The 24,013-nt window shown below is 37.2% G+C and overlaps 1 protein-coding gene across 3 annotated transcripts; it reads left to right on the top strand.

Moving 5' to 3' along the window:
• Positions 1 to 1,348: 1,348 nt before the first annotated feature.
• On the top strand, positions 1,349 to 18,247 carry LOC127637114 (protein mono-ADP-ribosyltransferase PARP14-like). Of its 3 annotated transcripts, none has more exons than XM_052118027.1 (17): positions 1,357 to 1,845; positions 2,015 to 2,133; positions 2,444 to 2,474; positions 5,767 to 5,970; positions 7,380 to 7,604; positions 7,931 to 10,386; positions 10,940 to 11,176; positions 11,392 to 11,601; positions 11,726 to 11,834; positions 14,227 to 14,376; positions 14,529 to 14,591; positions 14,720 to 14,902; positions 15,075 to 15,281; positions 15,359 to 15,964; positions 16,122 to 16,258; positions 17,107 to 17,281; positions 17,371 to 18,247. In XM_052118027.1, exons 1-17 carry the CDS (start codon positions 1,665 to 1,667, stop codon positions 17,649 to 17,651), a joined length of 5,574 nt encoding a protein of 1,857 aa, XP_051973987.1. In that variant the 5' UTR covers positions 1,357 to 1,664; the 3' UTR covers positions 17,652 to 18,247. The 3 variants fall into 3 exon arrangements, with proteins under 3 accessions (XP_051973988.1, XP_051973987.1, XP_051973986.1); XM_052118026.1 differs by having other exon boundaries at positions 1,358 to 1,845; positions 14,224 to 14,376; XM_052118028.1 differs by lacking the exons at positions 16,122 to 16,258; positions 17,371 to 18,247 and having other exon boundaries at positions 1,349 to 1,845; positions 14,224 to 14,376; positions 17,107 to 17,250.
• Positions 18,248 to 24,013: the final 5,766 nt, after the last annotated feature.

Here is a 24,013-nt window from a genome sequence, read left to right on the forward strand (position 1 = left end):
TAATGAAAGAGAATGGTCCAAGTACCTTAACATACCTGTCTTTCTAAAGCAAAGACCTATTTACAGACATGCATACAGACAGACAATAGATATATGGATGGATGGATGGGTGGATAGATTTCAATGAACAATTTTCTTTCCAAAAGTTATACAAAAAGTGTAAATAGTATGTGTAAGGGAGAGTGGGGTCAGATGAGCCGATTTTTAAGAATGATGTCTACTATACAAGGAAAAATTAGACAGAGGTGAAATGAATAGAATTTACCTTAATTTCAAGGTGTTTATATCACTTCATATCATAAAATTATATGTGACCGTAAGCCACAAACATATTGCCTTTTAAAAAAAAAAGTGATCCACTGGGTCAACTTGTCCCAAGTTAGTAAGATGATTAATCTTCTTAATTATTTCAGTAAAACACTGAATACAATTACACAAATTATTTTTTTTATATATAAAATCTAATCTATAATCTATTTATTGGTTTATTATAATCTACTTTCCCCATCTTTCATTTAACACTGAGGATTGCTTTTGCATGTAAATTATGGAACAATTTGGATCAATCATGCCTAGTCTTTCCCAGAAAAAAAAGAGAAAAGAATTCCTTTACACCTTCTTTTAAACTTCAAACATAAACAGAACAGCTATCGGAACAGATTTGTTTGGACAATCTTGGTGAGAAAAAAATCACCTGAGACTATTTAGCAAGGCTTTGAAATCACTCCTTTAGGTCCTCTTTTTATTGTAAACATAAACAGAACAATTAGCTATAAGAACAAGTGTGTTGCAGCAAAGAGCAGTGTCTCAACTTTCCCAAGATGGTTTGGTTCATTTAGCCCCATAGTGATGATTTTGGAAAAAAGCACCTAGCTTAGTACTTCAGGCTAATATTGTGCTAATCAACTCGTGAGTATTTATACACTGGATATACACATGTCATTTTGTAACTGAATAAATTTGCTTTGGCACAACATTCAAATTTGTTTTTGCATAAATCATACTTTTCCCATGTGCTACTCTTTACAGCCTGATAGCATTGATACTTCCTGCTACAGGGTCACATGACAAAAAAATATGTACAGTTGCCTAGATACATGGGGTGGGTCAACTTACCCACAGGCGCATCTTACCCCAATCTCCCCAAATAAGTGTTTTTAAATACATTCGTACCAATACTTTTTAATATTTTCAAGGCTTATGGCTTTTGTCAGACCAAAAAGTCTTTTATCAGACAGTAAAGTACAAGTAAAGTTATACCGCCCTCTGTTGGTTTTGTGGGGTACTCTTATTGCCCAAAGCAATCTTACGTCACCATACGAAACTCGAACTATGACGCGATGGTCATGAACTACATGCCCCCTCAACCGTAAACAGTAAATAATAATAATAATAATAATAATTATAGTCACCTCACGGCGGTTAATTTGCACAACTCAAAACCCAATGGATGTTTAAAATATAGATTTTCGCATTCTTTTCTAGGGTCAAATGTAGTCTTTATGAACAATAAAAGTCCCACCCCTAACCTCTCTGTCGATAACAGGCCAGTTTCATGGTAAATTATCAAAGAAACAAAAGCGAGAATAAGCAGGAGGGAGTGATTCAAATATACATACACCGACTCGACAGTCATTTCCTCATTATTGTGAAGACGGTTCAGGATGGAGGACTATCCTTTCCCGATCATCGTAGAGGGAGACTGGCGACCTGAACACGCAAAAAGTGTCAAAAATAAACTTCAGATTTACTTTCAAAGTAGGAAGAAATCTCAGGGAGGAGACTGCGTCGTGCAATACGATCAGAAGAGCAGCACTGCTACGATTCAGTTTAAATCATCCGACAGTAAGTGCTAACTCAAACAATCATATAATGCTTATTCATTGGCTAATTTTTGTTATTTAGTTGTTTAAGCAAGCAGTTAAGGCACTAGAGGTCGGTGTATTTGAAGCTGCAATATAGAAAGTGCGACAAGGTGATGCATTTCACGAAGCCAGATTGTTTGTCTTTTAAGTTCGAGATGGTGTTCTCTCCAAAGCGGAACACGTTATTACCATTGAACAATACGAAGTGAAGTTGAAAGTGAGCAACCCAAGCGATGAAGAGAAACAGCCTGACAGAATCGAACAGCCGGTGAGTGTTGATTAGACTTCACCATCATGGTGGGAGTTTTCTTAAAAATGGGCCTCACACTTCACAAATTAACTCTCCTCTCATCTGCTAGTGAAAAGGACTGCCTTAAAATATTAAAGCATACATGGTTAAGAAGTATTTTAAATTAGACACTTCACATTTTAGAGTTTTTCTGGGACACCAGGATTCTTGTTTATGTACACTGAAAAAAAAGGTGGAGAGGAATCAAAATTACTGAAAAAAAAGTTGGAGAGGAATCAAAATTACATTTATGTAATTATACATAATCTGAAAGTTTGTATTGTTTCAGATGGAGCAGGCATGTGGATCTGAGGAACCAAGTAAGAAATCATTTGGATTTTGGCTGCCTGACTGCCTGTGTAGATGTGATCTTTTATTGGTTTGGTTATCATGTGATTGCAATGTACTTACACACATATTTCTCGATATCATAGATTTTATTTATTTGGATAGCCTTACAAAAATCCCTGTCTCAGGTCAGTTAGGATCAATATTTTATTTTAATGTGAAATGTCAGAATTATTTATTTAAGTTTTTATTTCTTTCATCACAATCCCAGTGGGTCAGAAGTTTACATACATTTTGTTAGTATTTGGTAGTGTAATGGTAGCTAGCTGGTAGATAGATGTGCAGTTTGTAAACCTCACACCCCTGGCCTCAAGAGGTACACTAGCGACTGCACCCTGAAGTCAGGGCTTTGTGAAGGTCACTTTAATACCTTGACTTTGTTGTCCTTGAGCCATTTTGCTACAACTTTGGAGGTATGCTTGGGCATTGCCCATTTGGAAGACCCATTTGCAACCGAGCTTTAACTTCCTGTCTGATGTCTTGAAATCAATATATCCACATCATTATCCTTCCTCATGATGTCATCTATTTTGTGAATTTCACCAGTCCCCCCATGCTTCACGGTTGGGATGGTGTTCTTCAGCTTGCAAACCTCACCCTTTTTCCTCCAAACACAACGTTGGTCATTATGGTGAAACAGTAAAACTTTGTTTTATTAGACCAGATCTTTGTCCACATGTGCACTTGCAAACTGTTGTCTTTTTTTATGGCTGTTTTGTTGCAGTGGCCTCTTCCTTGCTTAGCAGCCTTTCAGGTTATGATGATATAGGACTTGTTTTACTGTGGATATAGATACTTTGCTGTTTCCTCCAGCATCTACACAAGGTTCTTTGCTGTTGTTCTGGGAATGATTCACACTTTTCACACCAAACTACATTCATCTCTAGGATACAGAATGCATCTCCTGCCTGAGCGGGAGGATGGCTGCGTGGTCCCATAGTGTTTATAGTTGCATAATATTGTTTGTACAGATGAGTGTGGTACCTTCAGGCATTTGGAAATTGCTCCCAAGGATGAACCAGACTTGTGTTAGTCCACATTTTTTTTCTGAGGTCTTGGCTGATTTCTTTTGATTTTCCCATGACGTCAAACAAAGAGGCACTGAGTTTGAAGGTAGGCCTTATAATACATCCACAGGTACACCTCCAATTTAGTACACCTCCTATCAGAAGCTAACTGGCTAATTGTCTAAAGGCTTGACATACAGTACATCCGGAAAGTATTCACAGTACTTAACTTTTTCCACATTTTGTTATGTTACAGTGGTATACCACGGTTTGAAAATTGATGGGTATCATACCATGTACATTTGCTTATCTACGGTATTGAGAAAAAAATGTAACCGGACGGAGAATCTCACATGCGCATGCACATCTCCTTTATTCCTTGTCTGCTTGTCAGACTCGTCAACTTGCAACACACGCACGCATGCGCGCAGCGGAGAAAATGTCTGAGAGAATCTGAGACGTGAAAGAAATTTGTTTGAAATCTATGCAAATTTATAAAAAATAAAAAGAAGAAAATCACATGTACCAATACTTTGTTGAAGCACCTTTGGCACCAATTACAGCCTCAAGTCTTTTTTTGTATGATGGTACAAGCTTGGCACACCTATTTATGGGCAGTTTCTCCCATGCTTCTTTGCAGGACCTCTCAAGCTCCATCAGGTTGGATGGGGACCGTCGGTGCACAGCCATTTTTAGATCTCTCCAGAGATGTTAAATCGAGTTCAAGTCTGGGCTCTGGCTGGGCCACTCAAGGACATTTACAGAGTTGTCCCGTAGCCACTCCTTTGTTATCTTGGCTGTGTGCTTAGGGTCATTGTCTTGTTGGAAGATGAACCTTCACCCCAGTCTGAGGTCCAGAGCACTCTAGAGCAGGTTTTCATCAAGGATGTCTCTGTACATTGCTGCATTCATCTTTCCCTCGATCCTGACTAGTCTCCGATTTTCCTGCCACTGAAAAACATCCCTACAGCATGATGCTGCCACCACCATGCTTCACTGTAGGGATGGTGTTGGCCAGGTGATGAGCGGTGCCTGGTTTCCTCCAGACATGATGCTTGCCATTCAGGCCAACGAGTTCAATCTTTTGTTTCTCATGGTCTGAGAGTCCTTCAGGTGCCTTTTGTCAAACTCCAGGCAGGCTGTCATGTGCCTTTTACTGAAGAGTGGCTTCTGTCTGGCCACTCTACCATACAGGCTTGATTGGTGGAGTGCTGCAGAGACGGTTGTCCACAGAGAAATGCTAGAGCTCTGTCAGAGTGACCATTGGGTTCTTGGTCACCTCCCTGACTAGGGCCCTTCTCCCCCGATCGCTCAGTTTGGCCGGGCGGCCAGCTCTAGGAAGAGTCCTGGTGGTTCCAAACTTCTTCCATTTACAGATGATGGAGGCCACTGTGCTCATTGGGACCTTCAATGATCCAGAAATGTTTCTGTACCCTTCCCCAAATCTGTGCCTTGATACAATCCTGTCTCGGCGGTCTACAGACAATTCCCTGGACTTCATGGCTTGGTTTGTGCTCTGACATGCACTGTTAACCATGGGACCTTATATAGACAGGTGTGTGCCTTTCCAAATCATGTCCAATCAACTGAATTTACCACAGGTGGACTCCAATCAAGTTGTAGAAACATCTCAAGGATGATCAGTGGAAACAGGATGCACCTGAGCTCAATTTTGAGTGTCATGGCAAAGGCTGTGAATACTTATGTACATGTGATTTTAATTTTTTTTATTTAAATTTTAATTTTTTTTATAAATTTGCAAAGATTTCAAACAACCTTCTTTCGCATTGTCATTATGGGGTATTGTTTGTAGAATTTTGAAGAAAATAATGAATTTAATAAATTTTGGAATAAGGCTGTAACATAACAATATGTGGAAAAAGTGAAGTGCTGTGAATACTTTCCGGATGCACTGGAATTTTCAGGAATTTTCCAGGCTGCTTAAAGACAGCGTTAACTTAGTGTATGTAAACTTCTGACCCACTAGGATTGTGATATAGTCAATTAAAAGTGAAACAATCATGTCAAATTACAATCAAATTACTCATGCCATGCACAAAGTAGATGTCCTAAACGACTTGCCAAAACTATAGTTTGCTAAAATTAAATCTGTGGAGTGGTTACATTTTTAAAATTTTTTATTACGTCAACCTAAGTGTATGTAAATTCTGACTTCAACTGTATACATGTATTGTGTACTATCATATATGTATGTGATATTTGATAAGTAAGTATGTCACTTTTATTTTGCCTGAAGATCAAAGTGCCCCTCAGACTGAGTTGGATGTGGAGGACCCTCACGAGTCAAGTGCTGTAGTCCTGGAGAATGTTCCAGATGATGCTAAGAAAAATTTCTTGGCTCTGTTTGTGGAGAACGTCAGTAATATTCCAGAGAAAGACTTCAGCATTGAGTTAATACCAGAATTAAACACAGCAGTTGCGACCTTTAATAATCCTAGCGGTACGTTGTATTGCAACATGTGTTGTAAGGCCCTGGCACACTCTCTGCAAAGTGTTTCTTAGTTCTTTGCTCAGAGCCAAAAATATGTTTGAAGCCTCACACTGGTTGCAAACATTCAGACACCAGTCACATCACTTGGGGAGGCATTTTAGAGGTAAAATTTAATATGAAGACTTTAAGATGTGTTATCAATGACATGCTTCATTCTATGAGTATAATTCTCTCGAGATCAGTAAAAGAAGTTGTTCTAATCACTAGATGATTTAAAGTAATATGTAAAGTACGCTGTAATGTTTACCTTTTTGCATTCATGGCCTTAAGTAGTATGCACCAATTGTAATTTATAATGACACCGATACTACTGCAAATATAAGTGTATAAAAGTGTGTTAATGGGGAGAATACAGAGAAAAGAATGATTATAGGCACACCTTAATATGGGCAGATTTGTTTATGGCTTTCACTCCGATGGCACATGAATGAATGGGCACTTGGAGTATTTGAATAGATTTGATTACTTTTTAAGACTAATTAAACCAAAAAATTGCATGCCGTTCTTACAGATGTTGGTACGTTTGCACCAGCTCACTAAGAACTGTACGCCAGTGTGATTATAGTTGAATTAGCTGTCAGACTCAAAGTAGGTGGACCTCCAGGTCACACCTAACGATGGTGTGGACCAATGACAATAAGAATGTGTTTAGCAGCAGGTGTTTTAACATCTTTTTGTTTTGTTTTTTTTACAACCCCATTTGGGATGTAAAGCTTCACTTTAAAAGGGGTCATATCATATTTTGTAAGCATTTTATTTTTTTTCCTGATGTCTACAGAATTCCTTGCACCAAAAATGTAATTTAATTTAGCTTTACATGGCGATTTGCACCATCTCTCTTAGAATTAAACGGGCTGTTTTTGTAAAATTAAGACCTCTGTTTCAATGCCCTCTTTCATATTAGCCCTCTTACATGATTTACAATGCTTGCTTACTGGATTTGCTTTTGAATCCAAACAGTTAATATCACGTTTCTAACACTGGGTTCCAGGAACAGCATACCATTTGGAGATTTTCCCCATAATTTTTTTTATAAGTTAAATACCAGCTAGAATAATATTATCTTCGTCTTCAGGTCTTTATAATAATATCTTATGTTTTTCTTTTTTCAAAACCAAGACTGAGTGGGCCAAGTTGCTGAACAATGATGTCTAAATGTGGGCTGTGATTATGCGTTGTGACATCACAAAGTCACAGATTTCAGAAAGATAAAATTTTTTTTATCCAAAAGTTTTACTATTATTGCATAGTATTGAACTAATGTTTAAAATTTCTTTTTTTTTTTTTATGATATAACCCCTTTGTGTTTTTGAACATTGTTTTTATTGCTTCATTAAATGTGTCTCCCACATTGACAGCTGCAGGAAATTTCCTTGAGAAGAGTAAGACACATAGAAATTTCCAGCAGTTTAATCTGAGGGCCCATGCACTAGAGAGGAGCACATGTGTGAGGGTGGAGGATCTTCCAGCTGAGGCCAGTAAGATGCTGCTGGAACTTTATTTTGAAAAATGGGGTTGTCCACAAGAAGTTATCACTGTTCCATCAGAGAAAGCAGCCATTATAACCTTCAAGGAGGAAAAAGGTAAATATAGAAGTGCATTTGCTTGTTACGCTAGGTGATATCCAGATTCATATGAGATTCAAACTTGATTTGTGTGCTAACATGGAATTCAAGTGGCATGTTCTCTTATATCTTATATAGTATGATGTCTATTGATTCTCAAAGCATCTTTTTGATTCTCAAAGTCATCTTTTATAGGCAGTGCCTGTAAACTTTCAAGCTTCCTGCAGACCATTCTACTTTAAATAGACAACCATTCTGATCTAAGTTTTGTGGTCACACATTCTTCCTCTCTACAGTATCAGTACATTTTTCAGTTAACCTGCAGCTTTTATTCTTTTTATCAGCCACAGATAAAGTTTTGAAGATGGACCATATCATCTGCAATGTTCCAGTCAAGATATATCCATATTTTAAATCACTGGGTACAGCATTGTATGGTAGCAACAGGCCAACATGGAAGCTGCCTGAGCCCATCACAGTCAGTGTACATCCTGCAATCAGGGAGTTCCTCCTCAAGAAAGGGCTGATTTCCTCTATAAGAGACCAGATGAGCTCACAGTTCTGCCAAATAAACACGGACAAACCTGAAGTTCTGCTCAGTCCTGATCCAGAATTGCTGAAACAGAAAGGTGTAACCAAAAGACACATTGATGGCTGGAGTAAGAATGCCTCAGATGCCTTCAAGAAAATTATCTCCAGCTACACAGCATTTGAGTGGCCAATATCGAACACCTTGTGGACCAAAGTGGAGGGTAATATTACGGAAGTGGTGTATGATCTTGTTTTTATAGATATGGATGCCTCTAAAGGGATCCTAACACTGGCAGGTGTGGCCCATGATGTAATTGACCTGAAACACATCTTGGAGAAAATTTTAGAAAGAGCAACAACTCAAATGGAGAGAGAGAGGAACCGTGTCACAGAAGACATGGATATGTCCCCTGCTATGTACTTTCTGCTCGTACAAAATGGTATGCAAGGTGCTATGACTGTTTCTCCACAACTGCAACTTGACTACAAAAAAGACCTGAACAGATTGGTTTTATCAGGTCTTAAAATGGAAATTCTCACCTTCAAGAATGGGGTCCTTGAGAACAAATTAAATGTGAAGCAGAAGCATTTAAGTATGGACTGTTCAATCCTGGAATTCTTGAGATCAGTGGATTGTGATGAGATGTCCAGAGATCTGTTCATATCTCATGGAATAAGTGCTGTCTACACAGTCGAAAATGTAAATATTATTTTGTTTGGGAGTACAGACAGAGCACTTGCTGATGCAGAGAAAAAGCTGGGGGCAGTTCTTACATTCAATAACCTCACTGTAGAAGATCAGGGTGTCCTTGCATTGCCACAGTGGCAGGATCTCAATAAAACACTGCAAAATGCATACAATACTTCCAAAAAAAGGACTGTGCTTATAAACTTTTCAACACAGAGAGACAAAGTAATAGTGTCTGGATTCAGAGAACCAGTGGCAGAGGTCAGTGAAAACATAGGACATTTCATTGAGAAACATTCTAGAATTGAAGATATTGTTCGTGTCAAATCACATGCAGTGGTTGAATTCATAAAAGATAGAAAATCTCAGTATTGGAAGAGTTTTCTTAAATCTGATGAGGTGAAAGTGTATTTTGATTCAAAGAGACCCTGGATCAAACTGTCTGGAGAGCGTGCATTTGTTCAGCCAGCTATGTCCTTCTTTGTGAAGATGGCAGACACTCTCCACACTGATACACTGACCATTAAGAAGGCAGGCGCAAAGAAGTACTTCAAGGAGCAAGGCGCATTTATGCTTTTAATGATTTTGAAGGAAAAAGAGTTTGTGGTGGTGCTCCAGGAAGATCACATGTTGGAAGATAAGAAGGATGAATTTAGCGGAGGTAGTTCTGAAGATTTTGGGCAGCTGTCTTGTGAGATTCAGATGCCAGGTAGTGTAACTGTTACAGTCAGAAAGGCAGACATTTGCAAGTTAAATGTTGATGCTGTTGTCAATGCTGCTAATGAAGATCTGAAGCACATTGGTGGGGTTGCTTTAGCACTTCTCCAAGCTGCTGGACCACATCTGCAGCAATGCTGTGACTTATACACTAAAGAAAATGGATCTCTAAAACCTGGAGATGCCATCATCACTGATGCTGGTCAACTTCCTTGTAAATATGTGGTGCATGCTGTTGGACCCCGCTTTAGTGATTCAGACAAACCTACTGCTGTGCAACGCCTAAGATGTGCTGTGAGGGAAAGTTTGAACAAGGCTTCTGGCAAAAACTGCTCCTCCATTGCAGTTCCTACAATCAGCTCGGGTATTTTTGGCTTTCCTCTTGAACTTTGCACTGAGACAATTGCCAAGGAAGTGCATGATTACATTGAAGATCAGAACCGCAGTGGCTCCAGGAACAGCCTGACTGAGATTAATTTGGTTGACAACAATGACAGCACTGTGAAAGCCATGGCGCTTGCTGTCAGAAAGGAGTTTGCTGCTTTTAGCCCTAAAATGAATTCCCCTCATCATCCCTCATATAAACGTCATGGGAATGGCAACCATGGACCCAGAGCTCAAGGCTATCATGGTCATGGTAATCATGGACATAGAAACCAAGACTTTGGAAGTTATAATCATGAACCAAAATATGAACGTGTTAATAGAGTCTTTGTCCCTGAAAGACAAGCACGTGTTAGAGGAGAAACCGCAGACTCCTTTTCTGGTGCCACATCAGAGAACTTTGAAGGTGCTCTCCTGACCAAAACTACACACAAGGGGCTAAAAATCACCTTGAGCAAAGGGAACATCCAGGATGCTTGTGTAAGTGAATCCTAGATTACTTATGAACTGAACTATAGTTCTCATCCATGGGACATTTACACATTTTCAAGCTTTCCCCAAGATGACTTATGTTAAAATAAGTTACATTTACATAACTAACTTAAGATGCTAAAAAACTAAATGTAAAAACACAAAATCAAGATGTATTCTTGGCACCATTCTGTGTAAACTATAGTGACTGATGTGCATGAAAATCCCAGGAGATCAGCAGTGACAGAAATTCTCAAACCAGCACGTCTGGCATAAAGAATCATGCCACAGTCGAAATCACTGAGATCAAAATGTTTTCCCCCATTCTGATGGTTTATGTGAACATTAACTGACTCCTGACCTGTATCTGCATGGTGTAATGCTTTGCACTGCTGCCAAAGGATTTTCTGATTAGATAATCACATGAATAAGTAGGTTTACAGGTGTACCTAATAAAGTGGTCAGTGAGTGTATATACTCTACATATATGCACATACACACGTTGTCACATAAACAACAGTTGATAAACCCTTTATAAGTGCCTCTATTGTTTTACCTGCAGGCTGATGTCATTGTAAACACTGTATCAGAAGACCTGGACCTTTGTAAAGGTGCTGTTTCCAGATCAATTCTTCAGACTGCTGGTCATCATCTTCAGTCAGAAATCACTAGAGTTGCTCACTCAAATAATCCACATTATGGAGATACAGTCATAACTGATGGATATAACCTTAAATGTTCAAAAGTCTTTCATGTGATTTGCCCATTTTGGAATGGTGGATATCTCTCAGAAGATGAGGTTAGAGAGAATAACTATTTTAGCCTTTTGTTTTATCCTTTGTTTTTGTTTTAAAACTTTAATTAACATTTTAAAGATGTAATTGCGGTGTAATTGTTTCATTTTAAATTGTTGAATGGACATTTGCAGATTTACTTATGTATAGGCTTTACATGTGTACTTTGGAAATACTTAATAAAAGAGAATAACAGATGTGTTTCTTTCAATTATAAAAGGTACTAATTCAGATCATTAGAGATTGCCTGAGAAAAGCAGACACTCGGGGGATGGCTTCAATCTCTTTCCCAGCTATAGGTACTGGGAACCTTGGCTTTCCCAAGGATCTGGTGGCCAAGATCATGCTGAGTGAATTCCAGCAATTTAGCCCCCAGAAACTTCGAGAGGTTACTGTGATAGTGCACCCTTCGGACAAGGAGAGTATAGAGGTGAGTGTTTACATAATTGGAAACTATTCAAAACCACTTGACCATAATTTAATCATATCATAATTTTTTTTAAACTAAAGTTTGTTTATGTTATGTTAATGGAATCATGTGCTTCATCTAACAGTGCTTTACCAGCATCTTTAGACATGGGATTCGGGGTCCCATCACAAAAGGAGGAAGTCAAAATTTCTTGTCTAAAGCAAGTCCTTTGGTCAAGCCAGCACAGACCTCTGGTAAACCTGTCTTATCTGATGATCATCACACTTACTTAAAACACAGTTTAACCCTTAAGGAGATAGTTCACCCAAAATAATTGTATGCTATTTTATCATCAATCACCATTGTATGGAAAAAAATCCATCCATCCATCCATCCATCGTCAACCGCTTATCCTGTGTACAGGGTCGCGGGGGGCTGGAGCCTATCCCAGCTAACATTGGGCGAAAGGCGGGGGACACCCTGGACAGGTCGCCAGTCCATCGCAGATGGAAAAAAATATGCAGTTAAATTAAATGGTTACTCAGGGATATGGTTCTTCCAGAATTATTTGTTTTCCGGCCTAAAAATGTGACCTGCATGTAAATCTGTAAAAAAAGGGGAGGGCCTGTTAATATTTAATTGGTTGTTCATATGTTATCGACAGTCAGTTGTTGAGAAAGCGCGAGACTAAGGCTTCTGATTTTCGGTGTCAGGTCTTCATTCAAGTAAGTCAGGTTTATTTTAATTAAGTGAAATAAAATGGTGGGATATCAAACAGCTTTGAACGGTTACCCCTGTTGCTAACAGGTTAAGAATAGCTCTACAATTACAGCGTTACTGATGCAATATTTGCAGTGAAATCGTGACAGTTATCTTTTCCCCTTTTAGATTAGCTTTTTAAAATGATCCCCGGCCAGATGTTGGCTATAGGTTTCCTAACATCACTCAGTTTGGATGGATTTGTGCTGATAAACAATTCTATGTGTTAACGTTAGTTAATGTATTAGGTATCATGAACTAACAGTTAACAATATCCTCTTTATTTTTTTTATTTATTGATTTTTTTTTTTTTGTTTTGTTTTTTTTTTACTGCATTTATACATTTTTGTTAATGTTGGGAAATAAATATAAATTTTTAGTTCATGTTAATGGCTAGTGCAGTAACTTATGTCAACATATACAACATTTCATAAAAAATATATAGATATATATCTTGAAATTAGCATTAACCACGATTAATAAATGCTGTAGAAGTAGTTTTAATTGTTAGTTCATGTCAATTAATGTTGTTAACTAACTGCTTTTTTGTGCTTCGATCACATGCCTGGTATGCTTGTGCTCCACAAAAGAGAGAAAGTCACAACATGAGGGTGGGTAAATGACAATCATTTTCTACAAACACAAAAGAAGATTGGGTGAATGGTTACTTTTAAATGTTGTTTGTATCCTGGGGAATACAGACATTTGAGAGGCTGTGGTATGGCCAGTGATTCAGTGGTCCAAAGTTCGGAGAAAATTATTAAGAATGGAGCCCTGATACTACTTTGTTCAAGTGCCACAAAAAAACTAAAATTGGGTTTCGAGAATAGTCTAAATGTTTTGAGAATAATCCAATAACATGCTTTTTATCCAAATAAATTTATAAAGATTTAAGAATAATGGTGAAAAATGGTGAGAGTAAAGCTGTAACATTATGAGAATTAAGTAGTATATTGCATAAATAAAGTAGAAATATTTAGAGGTAGAAAGTCGATAGAATGGACATCGAGCCAGCAGCTTCATCAATGCATGAAATGGATGTGGAGGATTTTGTTAAATCATATTTTAGGATTTAGAAATCCTTGGTCTTTTGGCGAATCAACACTGAGTTATTATTATTATTCGAACACTGCAACGGTTAAGATGAAATGTAATTTATTCATGAGAAAAAACAGATAGACATTTGCGAAGTCCCGCACGGCATGAATGATGCTTGGTCTGTTTTTTTTGTTGGCTTTTGCTCTCAAAACAAAAATATAACAGGAGATATTACCACATACAGTACAATGTCTTGAAATGGACCAATACAATTCACACCAGTTACAGTTATTTTTCACTTCAATTGAGTGTAAGCCAATAACTTGTATGTCCCTTGATAGGCGCCCACAGATTGAAAACACCTGTACTAATATCCCATGTTATCTCCTGGTTCGTGGTGTTTACTAATTGTAATGACCCAGATGCACCACTTTGCTGTTGTCCACCATATAACTTTGATGTTACTTTCATTATGACTTGTTCTCAAAATATTACAACTTTGATTTTATAATGATACAAATTTATTCTCCTAATTTTTACTTCATTCTCAAAATATAATGTTTTTATTTTTTTGTGTGGCACACTGTCGTACTACAGCCCTTAGTAATCACTTGGGGCAGTACGGAAAAATTCTAACGAAGGGTACATGACAAATTAGGATGAGATTTAATTACATGCACTCATAGTATCAAATAAACAAGTTTAAAACCCAAAATTACATTAAATCTAATGTCACAGGACATACACTACCTTTTATCACAGGAAATTCTGTAATCAGGTTAGTGATAGAATAAAAATTTAGAAATGTTCCATATATTTCTGTTTTTTCTTTTCCCTTCTTATCAGTAGGGCTGATTGGCAAAGTCTCCACTCCCTCTCTTGGGGTTCACACAATGAATATGGGTCAAGTGATCCTAGAGGTTTCATCAGGAGACATAACTAAAGAAAAAACTGATGCCATTGTCAACTCCTCAAATAAGACATTTTCTCTGAAAGCAGGTTAATCCAACTTCAAAAATAGTATTACTTTTTTTGATGAATGTTGGTTTAATTTATAATGTAATACATTTAAATTCAATGAAAATATAATTATGTTGCTACTAAGATGTACGTTACATTTATAATGTAAAAAAATTCCCTTTGTAATCCAGGTGTTTCCAAGGCCATTTTAGATGCTGCTGGATTACAAGTGGAACAGGAATGTTTACAGATTGGTTCGTATTCCATTTGATTTACTATTTACTATGATAAACATTGGATTAAACACTTTTTGTTTTATACCTTAAAAGGGATCTAATGAACCTTGTTTTTAAGGTGCTATTGATGAATTTGATTTCCATAGTGAGTTTATCAAACGTTCAGCAAACAGAGATTGTGACCTCAGCTGGGCAGCTCCCTTGTCGAAACATCATCCATATTATTGGACGTAATAGTCCAGCTGACATTAAGGAAGTTGTTTTGTCTGTTCTTAAGTTATGTGAGGCACGCCAGTTTACCTCTGTTGCCTTTCCAGCTCTTGGCACAGGTAACTGCCAACATTCCTTACATTCTGTGTGTGATTTCATTTTTGCTACATAGATGCAGTATCAGTGATTTCTTTTCTAGAAAACCTTTCTTCCTGCTTGCATATGATGTGTATATTACCAGTTTTACCTTTGCATCCCTACATCTTCTGAAATATACCTCTAACCCTTTAGGTCAAGGTGGTGCAAATCCAGCTGATGTTTCAGATGCAATGGTTGATGCAGTTGTTGACTTTGTCAAGAAAAAGAATGTAGTGTTTGTAAAATGTGTAAAGTTCCTTATATTCCAGACGAGCATGTTAGCAAACTTCCATCAAAGCATGCTCAGAAGATCTGGCGAGAGAGTCGAGGAGGAGAAAAGCCTGTTGGGCAAGATTAAAGGTCAGTAAAATAAAAAATTGTCAATTTGATCCATTCTTGTTAGTGAGTTTATGATTGATCCCTTTATGTTTCTTAAGGTTTCTTTTTTGGGGAAAGTCCTGAAAATCCCACAAATGAAGAGTTTGTGATGGTGAGCGAGGAAATTGAGCCAGTTGTGTTTCAACTATGTGGGGAGACACCAGAGGACTTGAGAAATGCCAGGGACATGATCAACAGCTTGATAATAAAGGAGCACCTGAACGTCCCCATCCGGGATCCTGCCATCGCTCATTTCAACAAAGAGGATGTAGAACTACTGAACGCCATGCGGAGGGAACTTACAGTCAGTTTTAAACTTGAGAAGAAAGGCCAAGACTCTGTCATTACTTTGGAGGGACTGACAAGAGACGTACACACAGCAGAGAATCGTATTCGGGACATGATACGTAAGGTGGAAAGGAAAGAAAACCGAAGACGTGAGGCATTTATGGTCAGCAGTGCGGTTGAATGGCAATATCTGGAGCGTGGGCACAACCTCAGGCCCTTTGATATGTTCACCAATTATGACCTGGAAGAGGCCTTTCAGAAAAAACATCCTTCAGTGAAAATCAAGATTGATAATAATGAATATGATGTCAGTTTAGTTCAACGAATGGCCACAAGAGGGAGAATGAGGATTGAACTAAAGAGAGTAGATCTTCAAGGTGAGTTATTTTATAATAAAAATTGAAAGTTAAAGCTGGAATTAAAGTTAACTGTTAGCTACAGTATGTGTAGCAGTGCTGAAGGTGAAGACACTGATTATAAGGTCATCATGTGCAAAGATTAGTTACTCAAGGTTTTTTTTTCTGCCTGCTACAGTAGTTCAAAACAATTTGCCTTCACATTGGGAGGACATGAAAGGAAAGTCAGTTGTTCTGGTACAACTCACGGTAGGCTCAAAGGAATATGCATTCGTGGAGAAACAGTTCAAGAAAACTGGACTGACCATCATTCAAGTAAGACTAAGGAAGGAAACATCTAACCCTCTAAGGTTTAAATATGTTAAAATATAGGGAACTACCATGAATATATTTTTCATGGTAGGTTTATTTTTGAAAGTCAGTTTTTGTGAAGGCACATACCTTATAGAGTATGCAAATTCTGTCATTAACTCACCTTCATGTGTTTGGAAACATGTATTACTTTCTTCCTCCTGTGGAATGGACATCACAATTTACTTTCATTGTATGCAAGTTATTCTTTTAAAGTCTTGGCTACAAAATACAAAAACAAAGCTCTGGGCATTTCCACTTTTATTACCAAGGGAAAAAGATACAACACCATTTACCTTTTGGAACAATAGTGGGGCATGTTGTCACTCTATTAGGGGTAAGTTGTCACAATGGATTCAGCCATTAAACAGTCTATTATAGAGTTTTAAGATAAAATTAAACGGAAAAACACAAAACGTCATGAAACAGCAAAAATTAAAACTGTATAAACAACTAAAATATCAAACCATTATTTTGGTCAATGAACATGCAATTAATAAATTGCATATATATATATATATATATATATATATATATATATATATATATATATATACCATTTAAGACACATGGGACCGCTTTCTGCGATATCCATCTATCTTACATTTTTTTTTTTTTTTTAAATGTTGTAATCATGATTACATATATGTTTGACCTAAACTCTCTTAATAAATGTAAATGTATTAGATTTAAAAGTTTCTGATCCGTACATTCTAGTGCTGTAGTACTATTTTGTACTACTTTTATTACCTTGGTGCAATAGGGATGTTTGCTGAAAAGTTATTCTGCATGCTCGTGTGTTTCATACACAGATTGAAAGAGTTCAAAACAGCACACTTTGGAAGAACTACATGATCAAAATGGAAGAACTGGAAGAAAAAAACAAGCACAAAAACAACGAGAAGCTTCTCTTCCACGGCACAGGCCCTAATACAACAGATCAGATCAACCATCATGGCTTCAATCGCAGCTATGCTGGGATGAATGGTACCAGCCACAATTCAGTGTTTTTTTGTTTTGTTTTGTTTTTTAATGCATTTGTCTTTTAAATTAACTGGCTTTTGTTCTGGTTTAAGGAGCCATGTTTGGGAATGGTACATATTTTGCTGTTGATCCAAGTTACTCAGCTCAAGGCTACTCTAAACCCGATGCCAACGGATACAAACGCATGTACCTCGCCAGAGTGCTTGTCGGAGACTTCACTCAAGGAAAACAAGGTCTTGCCATTCCTCCTGCGAAGAGCTCAAACAGCGTTGATCTTTATAACAGTGTGACTAATAACCTAAACAACCCAACCATGTTTGTGATCTTCAGTGATGTACAGGCTTACCCAGAATACATAATCACCTTCCAGTAAGGATTCAGAGTTCTGTCAGTGAATGTTTAAGGACTGTTTTATTACACTGATTAGATGAAACTGAAAACACAGGTGTATATATGTAATGTATGTTAGCAGGAATTATTAGGAAATAATCATAAAAATGAAGGCTGTGGAATATTCTTCAGACATTACAAACAACTGAGAGAACACAAAAGGAATCTCTACATCTGTGCTGGAATATAATCCTGAGAAAAGCCTAGTCCTTAGCTGAAGACTGTTCATCTTTCGCAACCAATTGTTCTCTTTCTATGCCTTTGTATAACTCTAATCAGGCTCTGTTTTTATCTTTCTTATTACATTGAAATACTTCAACCTTTTTTCAAAGATTACCCAATACACTCCCATTTTCTATGGCTATATTTACATCTCAAATTTATCAGAAGTTATAAAAACAGTAAAAAACAGTTACATTTGAATAGTTTAACTAATTACTGTCTGAAATACCCCCCAAACTGACTTTGTGTAATTTTTCTCTGTGTAATTAATGACTATTGTCACTAAATCCAATCTGAATGCAGGTGTACGGCAATAAATATTCTTATCCGGCTTTGACCATGGCATTACAATTATTCTTTTAATTTTTTTTCACTAAAAACGTTACACTCATGATGTGAACTATAACAATGTTAAAAGATGGGTAGCACAGTTTGGCAGGCAGAAAAAGGAAAAAAAAACTACAGCCAGAGAATGTTTAGCAGCCTTGCTGAAGTACCCTCAGATCATCACCGATCATCACAAAATTTCACAGTGGGTGCGAGTCACTGTGGCTTGCAGGCCTCTCCAGGTCTCCATCTAACCATTAGATGACCAAGTGGAGGATCAGTGATGATGGGGTGCTGCAGCAAGGCTTGATTCAGGCAGATTTATCTTTGTGAAGGACGCATGAATCAAGCCACGTACAAGGTTATCCTGGAAGAAAACTTGCTTCCTTCTGCTCTGACAATATTCCCCAACTCTGAGGATTGGTTTTTCCAGCAGGACAATACTCCATGCTACACAGCCAGGTCAATCAAGGTGTGGATGGAGGACTACCAGATCAAGATCCTGGATTGGCCAACCCAATCTCCAGACCTGAACCCCATTGAAAAATTCTGGAATGTGATCAAGCGGTAGATGGTTGGCCACAAGCCATCCAACAAATCCGAGCTGCTTGAATTTTGGCACCAGGAGTGGCATAAAGTCACCGAACAGCACTGTGAAAGACTGGTAGAGAGCATGCCAAGACGCATGAAAGCAGGGGTGACCAGGCGTCCCCGTTTTCTAGGGACAGTCGCTGTTTTTGATGGTATGGTCTGGCCTGACTGGAGCTGTCCCCAGAAATGTCCCAGTTTTTACTGCGTGTTCAAATCAATCTGCAAAGTGAAAATATTTTTTTTTTTATGCATTTGGCAGACTCTTTTATCCAAAGTGACTTACATTGCACTTATTACAGGGACAATTCCCCCAGAGCAACCTGGAGTTAAGTGTCTTGCTCAAGAACACAACGATGGTGGCCGTGAGGATCGAACCAGTGACCATCTGATTAACAGTTATGCGCTTTAGCCCACAATGCCACCACCTCTCTCAAGAAAGACAATATTGAAGCCTACTCCAACCATGTTAATCACATGCTGTTTATTGTGACCAACATAGGAGGCTGCTCGATATAGCAGCTTTAAGTCATCCGTCTTCCATTACTGATTACCTGTCTGCAAAGAACAACAATAAATAAATAAGTCAGCATATTACAGCATAGATTACATTGTGCTTTGCTGGAAAAGAAGTGACTGAAAAGAAGCATCATTACGCATAAGTTTACATATAATTAATAAAAACAGGTCCATAGGAAATACCATTTAACAGAACTGATGACAGGTGAAATAGTGTAATAATAAATAATAATTATTCTTATACAATATTCAATATCTTTGTGTCATGACTACAAAGGAAAATTATTTTCAGAAATTAATTTCAGGCCCTGCTTGTACATAGTGTAAGTGCGTCATATGATTTCAGTTATAATGCTGAGGGAAATGGTGGTCAAGTGAGCTCATTTCATTAGAAATTTCTCTGCCAGTTGCCAACAAGCAAGTAAGCAGCATACCGTCTTACTTTTATGAAAGTACCAGGTAAAGGTGAAGGAAAAGAGGAGAAGAGAAGGAATTTTAGAAGAGAGTTAGAAGATTGATGTAAAGAGTGACCAAGGGCATGTGTCCCTGTGTTGTGGAGTCAGCTGCAATAGTTCGTATAGTCAATCATTGTTTATATATGTTTTATTTTGTTCACATTTATGCCACAATGTCATTACTGTATTCAGTGTAGAAAGAATGAAATGCTGTATGTAAATGAAACTATCAACTTTACCTCTGTATCGGAATTTCATTGAGACATATTCAGTAGAGTATGATATAACATAGTTCATGACATTACATTCACCATGGTCAAAATAGATCAAATCCAAATTGTCCAAATTTTTTGAATTCGTAATGCGAATTTTCAATGGCATATTTACCACTGAACTAGAAATCTGGTCACCTTAATGAAAGACTTGATTGAATCAGGGTTATTCCACCAAATATTGATTTCTGAACCCTTCCTAAGTTAAATCATTAGTATTGTATTGTTTAAAAATGAATATGAACTATTATTTGAGATCTTAAAACACTGCATCTTTTTGACCGGTTGTCATTTGTTTTTGCAAATAAATGCTCTAATGACAATATTTTTATTTGGAATTTGGGAGAAATGTTGTGAGTACTTTATTGAATAAAACTAAAATGTTAATTTTACGCAAACACATAACTATAAATAGTGAATCCAGAGAATTTGATAATATTTCAGTGGTCTCTTAATTTTTTCTAGAGCTAAATATCTATACACAAACATATACTGCACATATATATATATATATATATATATATATATATATATATATATATATATACACATACAGTACATATACGATACATATAACGTGTACTATAGGCTATATTGTATGCATTAAAATGTATAATAGTTCTAATAATAATCCTATTAACAAACATGATAATGATGAGTTTGATGATGATAAGAATAATAGAAATCATGGTGGTGATATAGTTTTATTTATGGGTTAGAATATTATTGTTCAGGGGTTTATACAAATATCTACATACACACGGGGTGTTAATTCACCAATCAAGTCACCACAAAGTCCAAGGCCTGAAGGAGTGGAGTGAAGACTTGAGTGAATTTGTGTAATTGCATCTTGTCTTTCTTTAGTGACGTGTTCTTTTAATGCATGTATCCAGATTGTGATAGAGATTTTCCAGTTGATCAGAATTATTCTTTTTGCGATGGCTAATTACAGTAGGATGGGAACAGTATATTTGTGAGAGGTCTCCTAATAAGCATAAGGATGGCAGGGGGGCTGGGATATTTTGATTTGAAAAATTTTAATTGTGATAATAATTGGTTCTATAAATAAGCAAATAGAAGCGAGGAAAGCAGACACTCTTGTCTAGTTCCACATTGTAGTTGGAATGTTGGAGAAATACCATTCGTGATAACTGATGCAGTTGGTGTAGAATATAATGTTTTGATCATGTGAATAAATTATTTGCCAAATCCAATTTTTTCTAGTGTGGTAAAAAAGTTCCAATTTACTTTATTAAATACCTTTTCAGCATGAAGAGATACAATAATCAAATGTTTGTTTTGTTGTTTACAGAAGTTTATGACATTGAGTAGGCGTTGTGTGTTGCTTGATGAGTGTTGTCCTTTTATGAAGCCTGTTTGATATGGATGGTTGAGAGACGAGATAACAGATTCTAGGCATGTGGCTAGGGCTTTACTAATTACATTCATATCTGTGTTAATGAGAGATAATGGTCAGTAATTTGTTGGGTCTTTATTTAGTATGAGTAGGACTAAGATTAATGCTGTATTCATGTGTATTGGAATAGATGATAACTTTTTAATTTCTTCAGTCATCCTTAAAAATTGGGGTGACACTGTTGGCCATGGTGGCTAACAATCTAATCCAGGAGCTTTATTATATGAATATAGAGCCTTTTTCTATTCATCTTCTGTTAATGGTTCATCTAGTGCTTTCCTTTGGGAGAACAAAACCTTCAGGATTTGTTATTGTTGTTAGTGATTTTTTTCTTTGTTACGTTTAATCAAATTGGCAAGATATTTTCCTAATTTATCATTATATTCAAATTCAATGCATCTTAGCAGTTGTTCTTAAAATTGTGGGGTTTTTTTATGTGCAATTTATCTTGTGCTGTGTTTAGTTTATTTAATATTTGTTCTGTGAGGTTTTTGAGCATAGGCAACTCAGCCAAATATATCAGCCATATATTTTTTGATGATATCGGAAAAGTCTGGATTGGTTGATTTGTCAATTATTGGATTCAAAACTGTATTAAAATATCCTCCAATTACAATAGTAGATTCAGAGAAATTGGATAGTGATGAAAACTAATTATGGAAAAATTGCTGATCATCAGTGTTTCGCCCATATATATTAGCATTAGTCAGACATTATTGTTTATAGAGATATTAATATTAATGTAGCAGCCTCCTGGGTCGGCTATGCAAGTTTTATGAAACATTTATATATTTTTACTGATTAATATAGCAACTCATCTTTCTTGTGTTTTTTAGTTTCTTATGTTGAGTTTCCAAAAGTTGAGTTTCTTGAAGAAGGTAACAAATCTGGATTCAGTTTTCTTAGATGGCCATGTACTTTGGTTCTTTTGATTGTTGAACTGATGCCCTGCACATTCCAGCTTATGCATTTTAAGTTTGCCATATATATTTAGACTTCTTTCTAAACAACATCCAGTTACATATTCTGATGTACCAAAAGAGGAAAGAATATACATAAGATTCAGAGTCCAGAAAAGCTTTGGGCAAGTACAGAGAAGATATACTATACATATAAGACAAAACATGAGATAGAACATATAAAACAAACACACACCTTTTGTGTCTGGATTGGCTGATTTGTCAGAACTTAATAGGTGTCTATTGCTGCGGTGTGTTGGTCTATGTGTGTTTTCATGAGAGTGAAGGTGTGTTTATTAATTGTCTGTTGTTTGTGGCATGGATAGTAACAGCTCACTCCAAACACTGGAAGTACACTGAGGAAGTATAGCATTACATCATATCTGAATTCCTTGTTTCTTTAAATACAGCCATGGAGTGGCATTAGAGTTCCTATACAGCTGCCTGTATGAATATATATACATACAGTATATATACACACACAGCCGTGGCCAAAGTATTGGCAGTGACATAAATTATGTCTTTTAGTTGTTGTGGTGTTGATTCACATTGTTTCTAGATTATTGTGTAGAGTGATCAGATGCATTTTAAATAATTGCAAAAAGCTTCATTGGCCAAAACTTTATCACAAAAACCCAAATTTCACTGTTTTTTGGCCCTGGCACAAAATGACCAGCTAATATAATTTCACGAATCATATCAGCAGCACCTGGGAAAGTGTGAACGAGTTCTAGTCAGGTGAAATCACTCTATCATTCTGATTGGATTATAAGAGCAGACTAATTATAAAAGGAGGGAAGAAGTGCTTCCAATCATTGCGTTCTTGTTAGCAATGGTTAAATCTGAAGGAAGGTGTGCAGCCATCATCGCTTTGAATCAAAATGGTCTATAGTGCAAGGAAATTGCTGCAATGAATATTGCACCTGAAAGAACCATTTACAGGATCATCAAGAACTTCAAGGAGAGAGGTTCAGCTGCAGTGAAGAAGGCTTCAGGATGTCCCAGAGTGTCCAGCAAGTGCCAGGACCGAGTCAGCTACGGAATTGTGTCACCATCAGTGCAGAGCTTGCTCAATATTGGCAACAAGTTGGTGTGAATGCATCTGCATCTGCATTCACAGTGAGGCGAACACTTTTGGACAATGGCCTGGTGTCAAGAAGGGCAGCAAAGAAGCCACTTCTCTCCAAGAAAAACATCAAGTGCAGACTGAAATTCTGCAGGATGTACAAGGATTGGACAATAGAAGACATCTGGTGAAAAGTTATTTTCTCTGAAGACAATAGCCCCCTTCCGACTGTTTGGGACATCTGAAAAATCAATAGTCTGGTGAAGAAAAGGTGAACGTTACCATGAGTCCTGTGTAGTGCCAACAGTGAAGCATCCTGAGACCATCCATGTGGGGTTTCTTTTAATCCAAGAGGGTGGGCTCTCTCACAATTCTGCCCAAAAACACTGCCACGAATAAAGAATGGTCAACTTCTCCCAACGATCCAGGAGCAATTTGGTGGTGATCCGTGCATTTTCCAGCATTATGGAGCACCATGTCACATGGCCAGAGTGATAATGAAGTGGCTCGGAGATCATTA

The sequence above is a fragment of the Xyrauchen texanus genome, chromosome 44 (assembly GCF_025860055.1).
Source record: "Xyrauchen texanus isolate HMW12.3.18 chromosome 44, RBS_HiC_50CHRs, whole genome shotgun sequence".
NCBI lineage: Eukaryota > Metazoa > Chordata > Actinopteri > Cypriniformes > Catostomidae > Xyrauchen > Xyrauchen texanus.

Bases quoted from the DNA above. Each gene is read 5' to 3' on its own strand.
- LOC127637114 (XM_052118026.1), top strand. From the start codon at position 1,665: ATGGAGGACTATCCTTTCCCGATCATCGTAGAGGGAGACTGGCGACCT. The intron at 2,134-2,443 runs GTGAGTGTTGAT...GTATTGTTTCAG, and splicing joins CTGACAGAATCGAACAGCCG to ATGGAGCAGGCATGTGGATC. The intron at 14,377-14,528 runs GTTAATCCAACT...TTTGTAATCCAG, and splicing joins GACATTTTCTCTGAAAGCAG to GTGTTTCCAAGGCCATTTTA.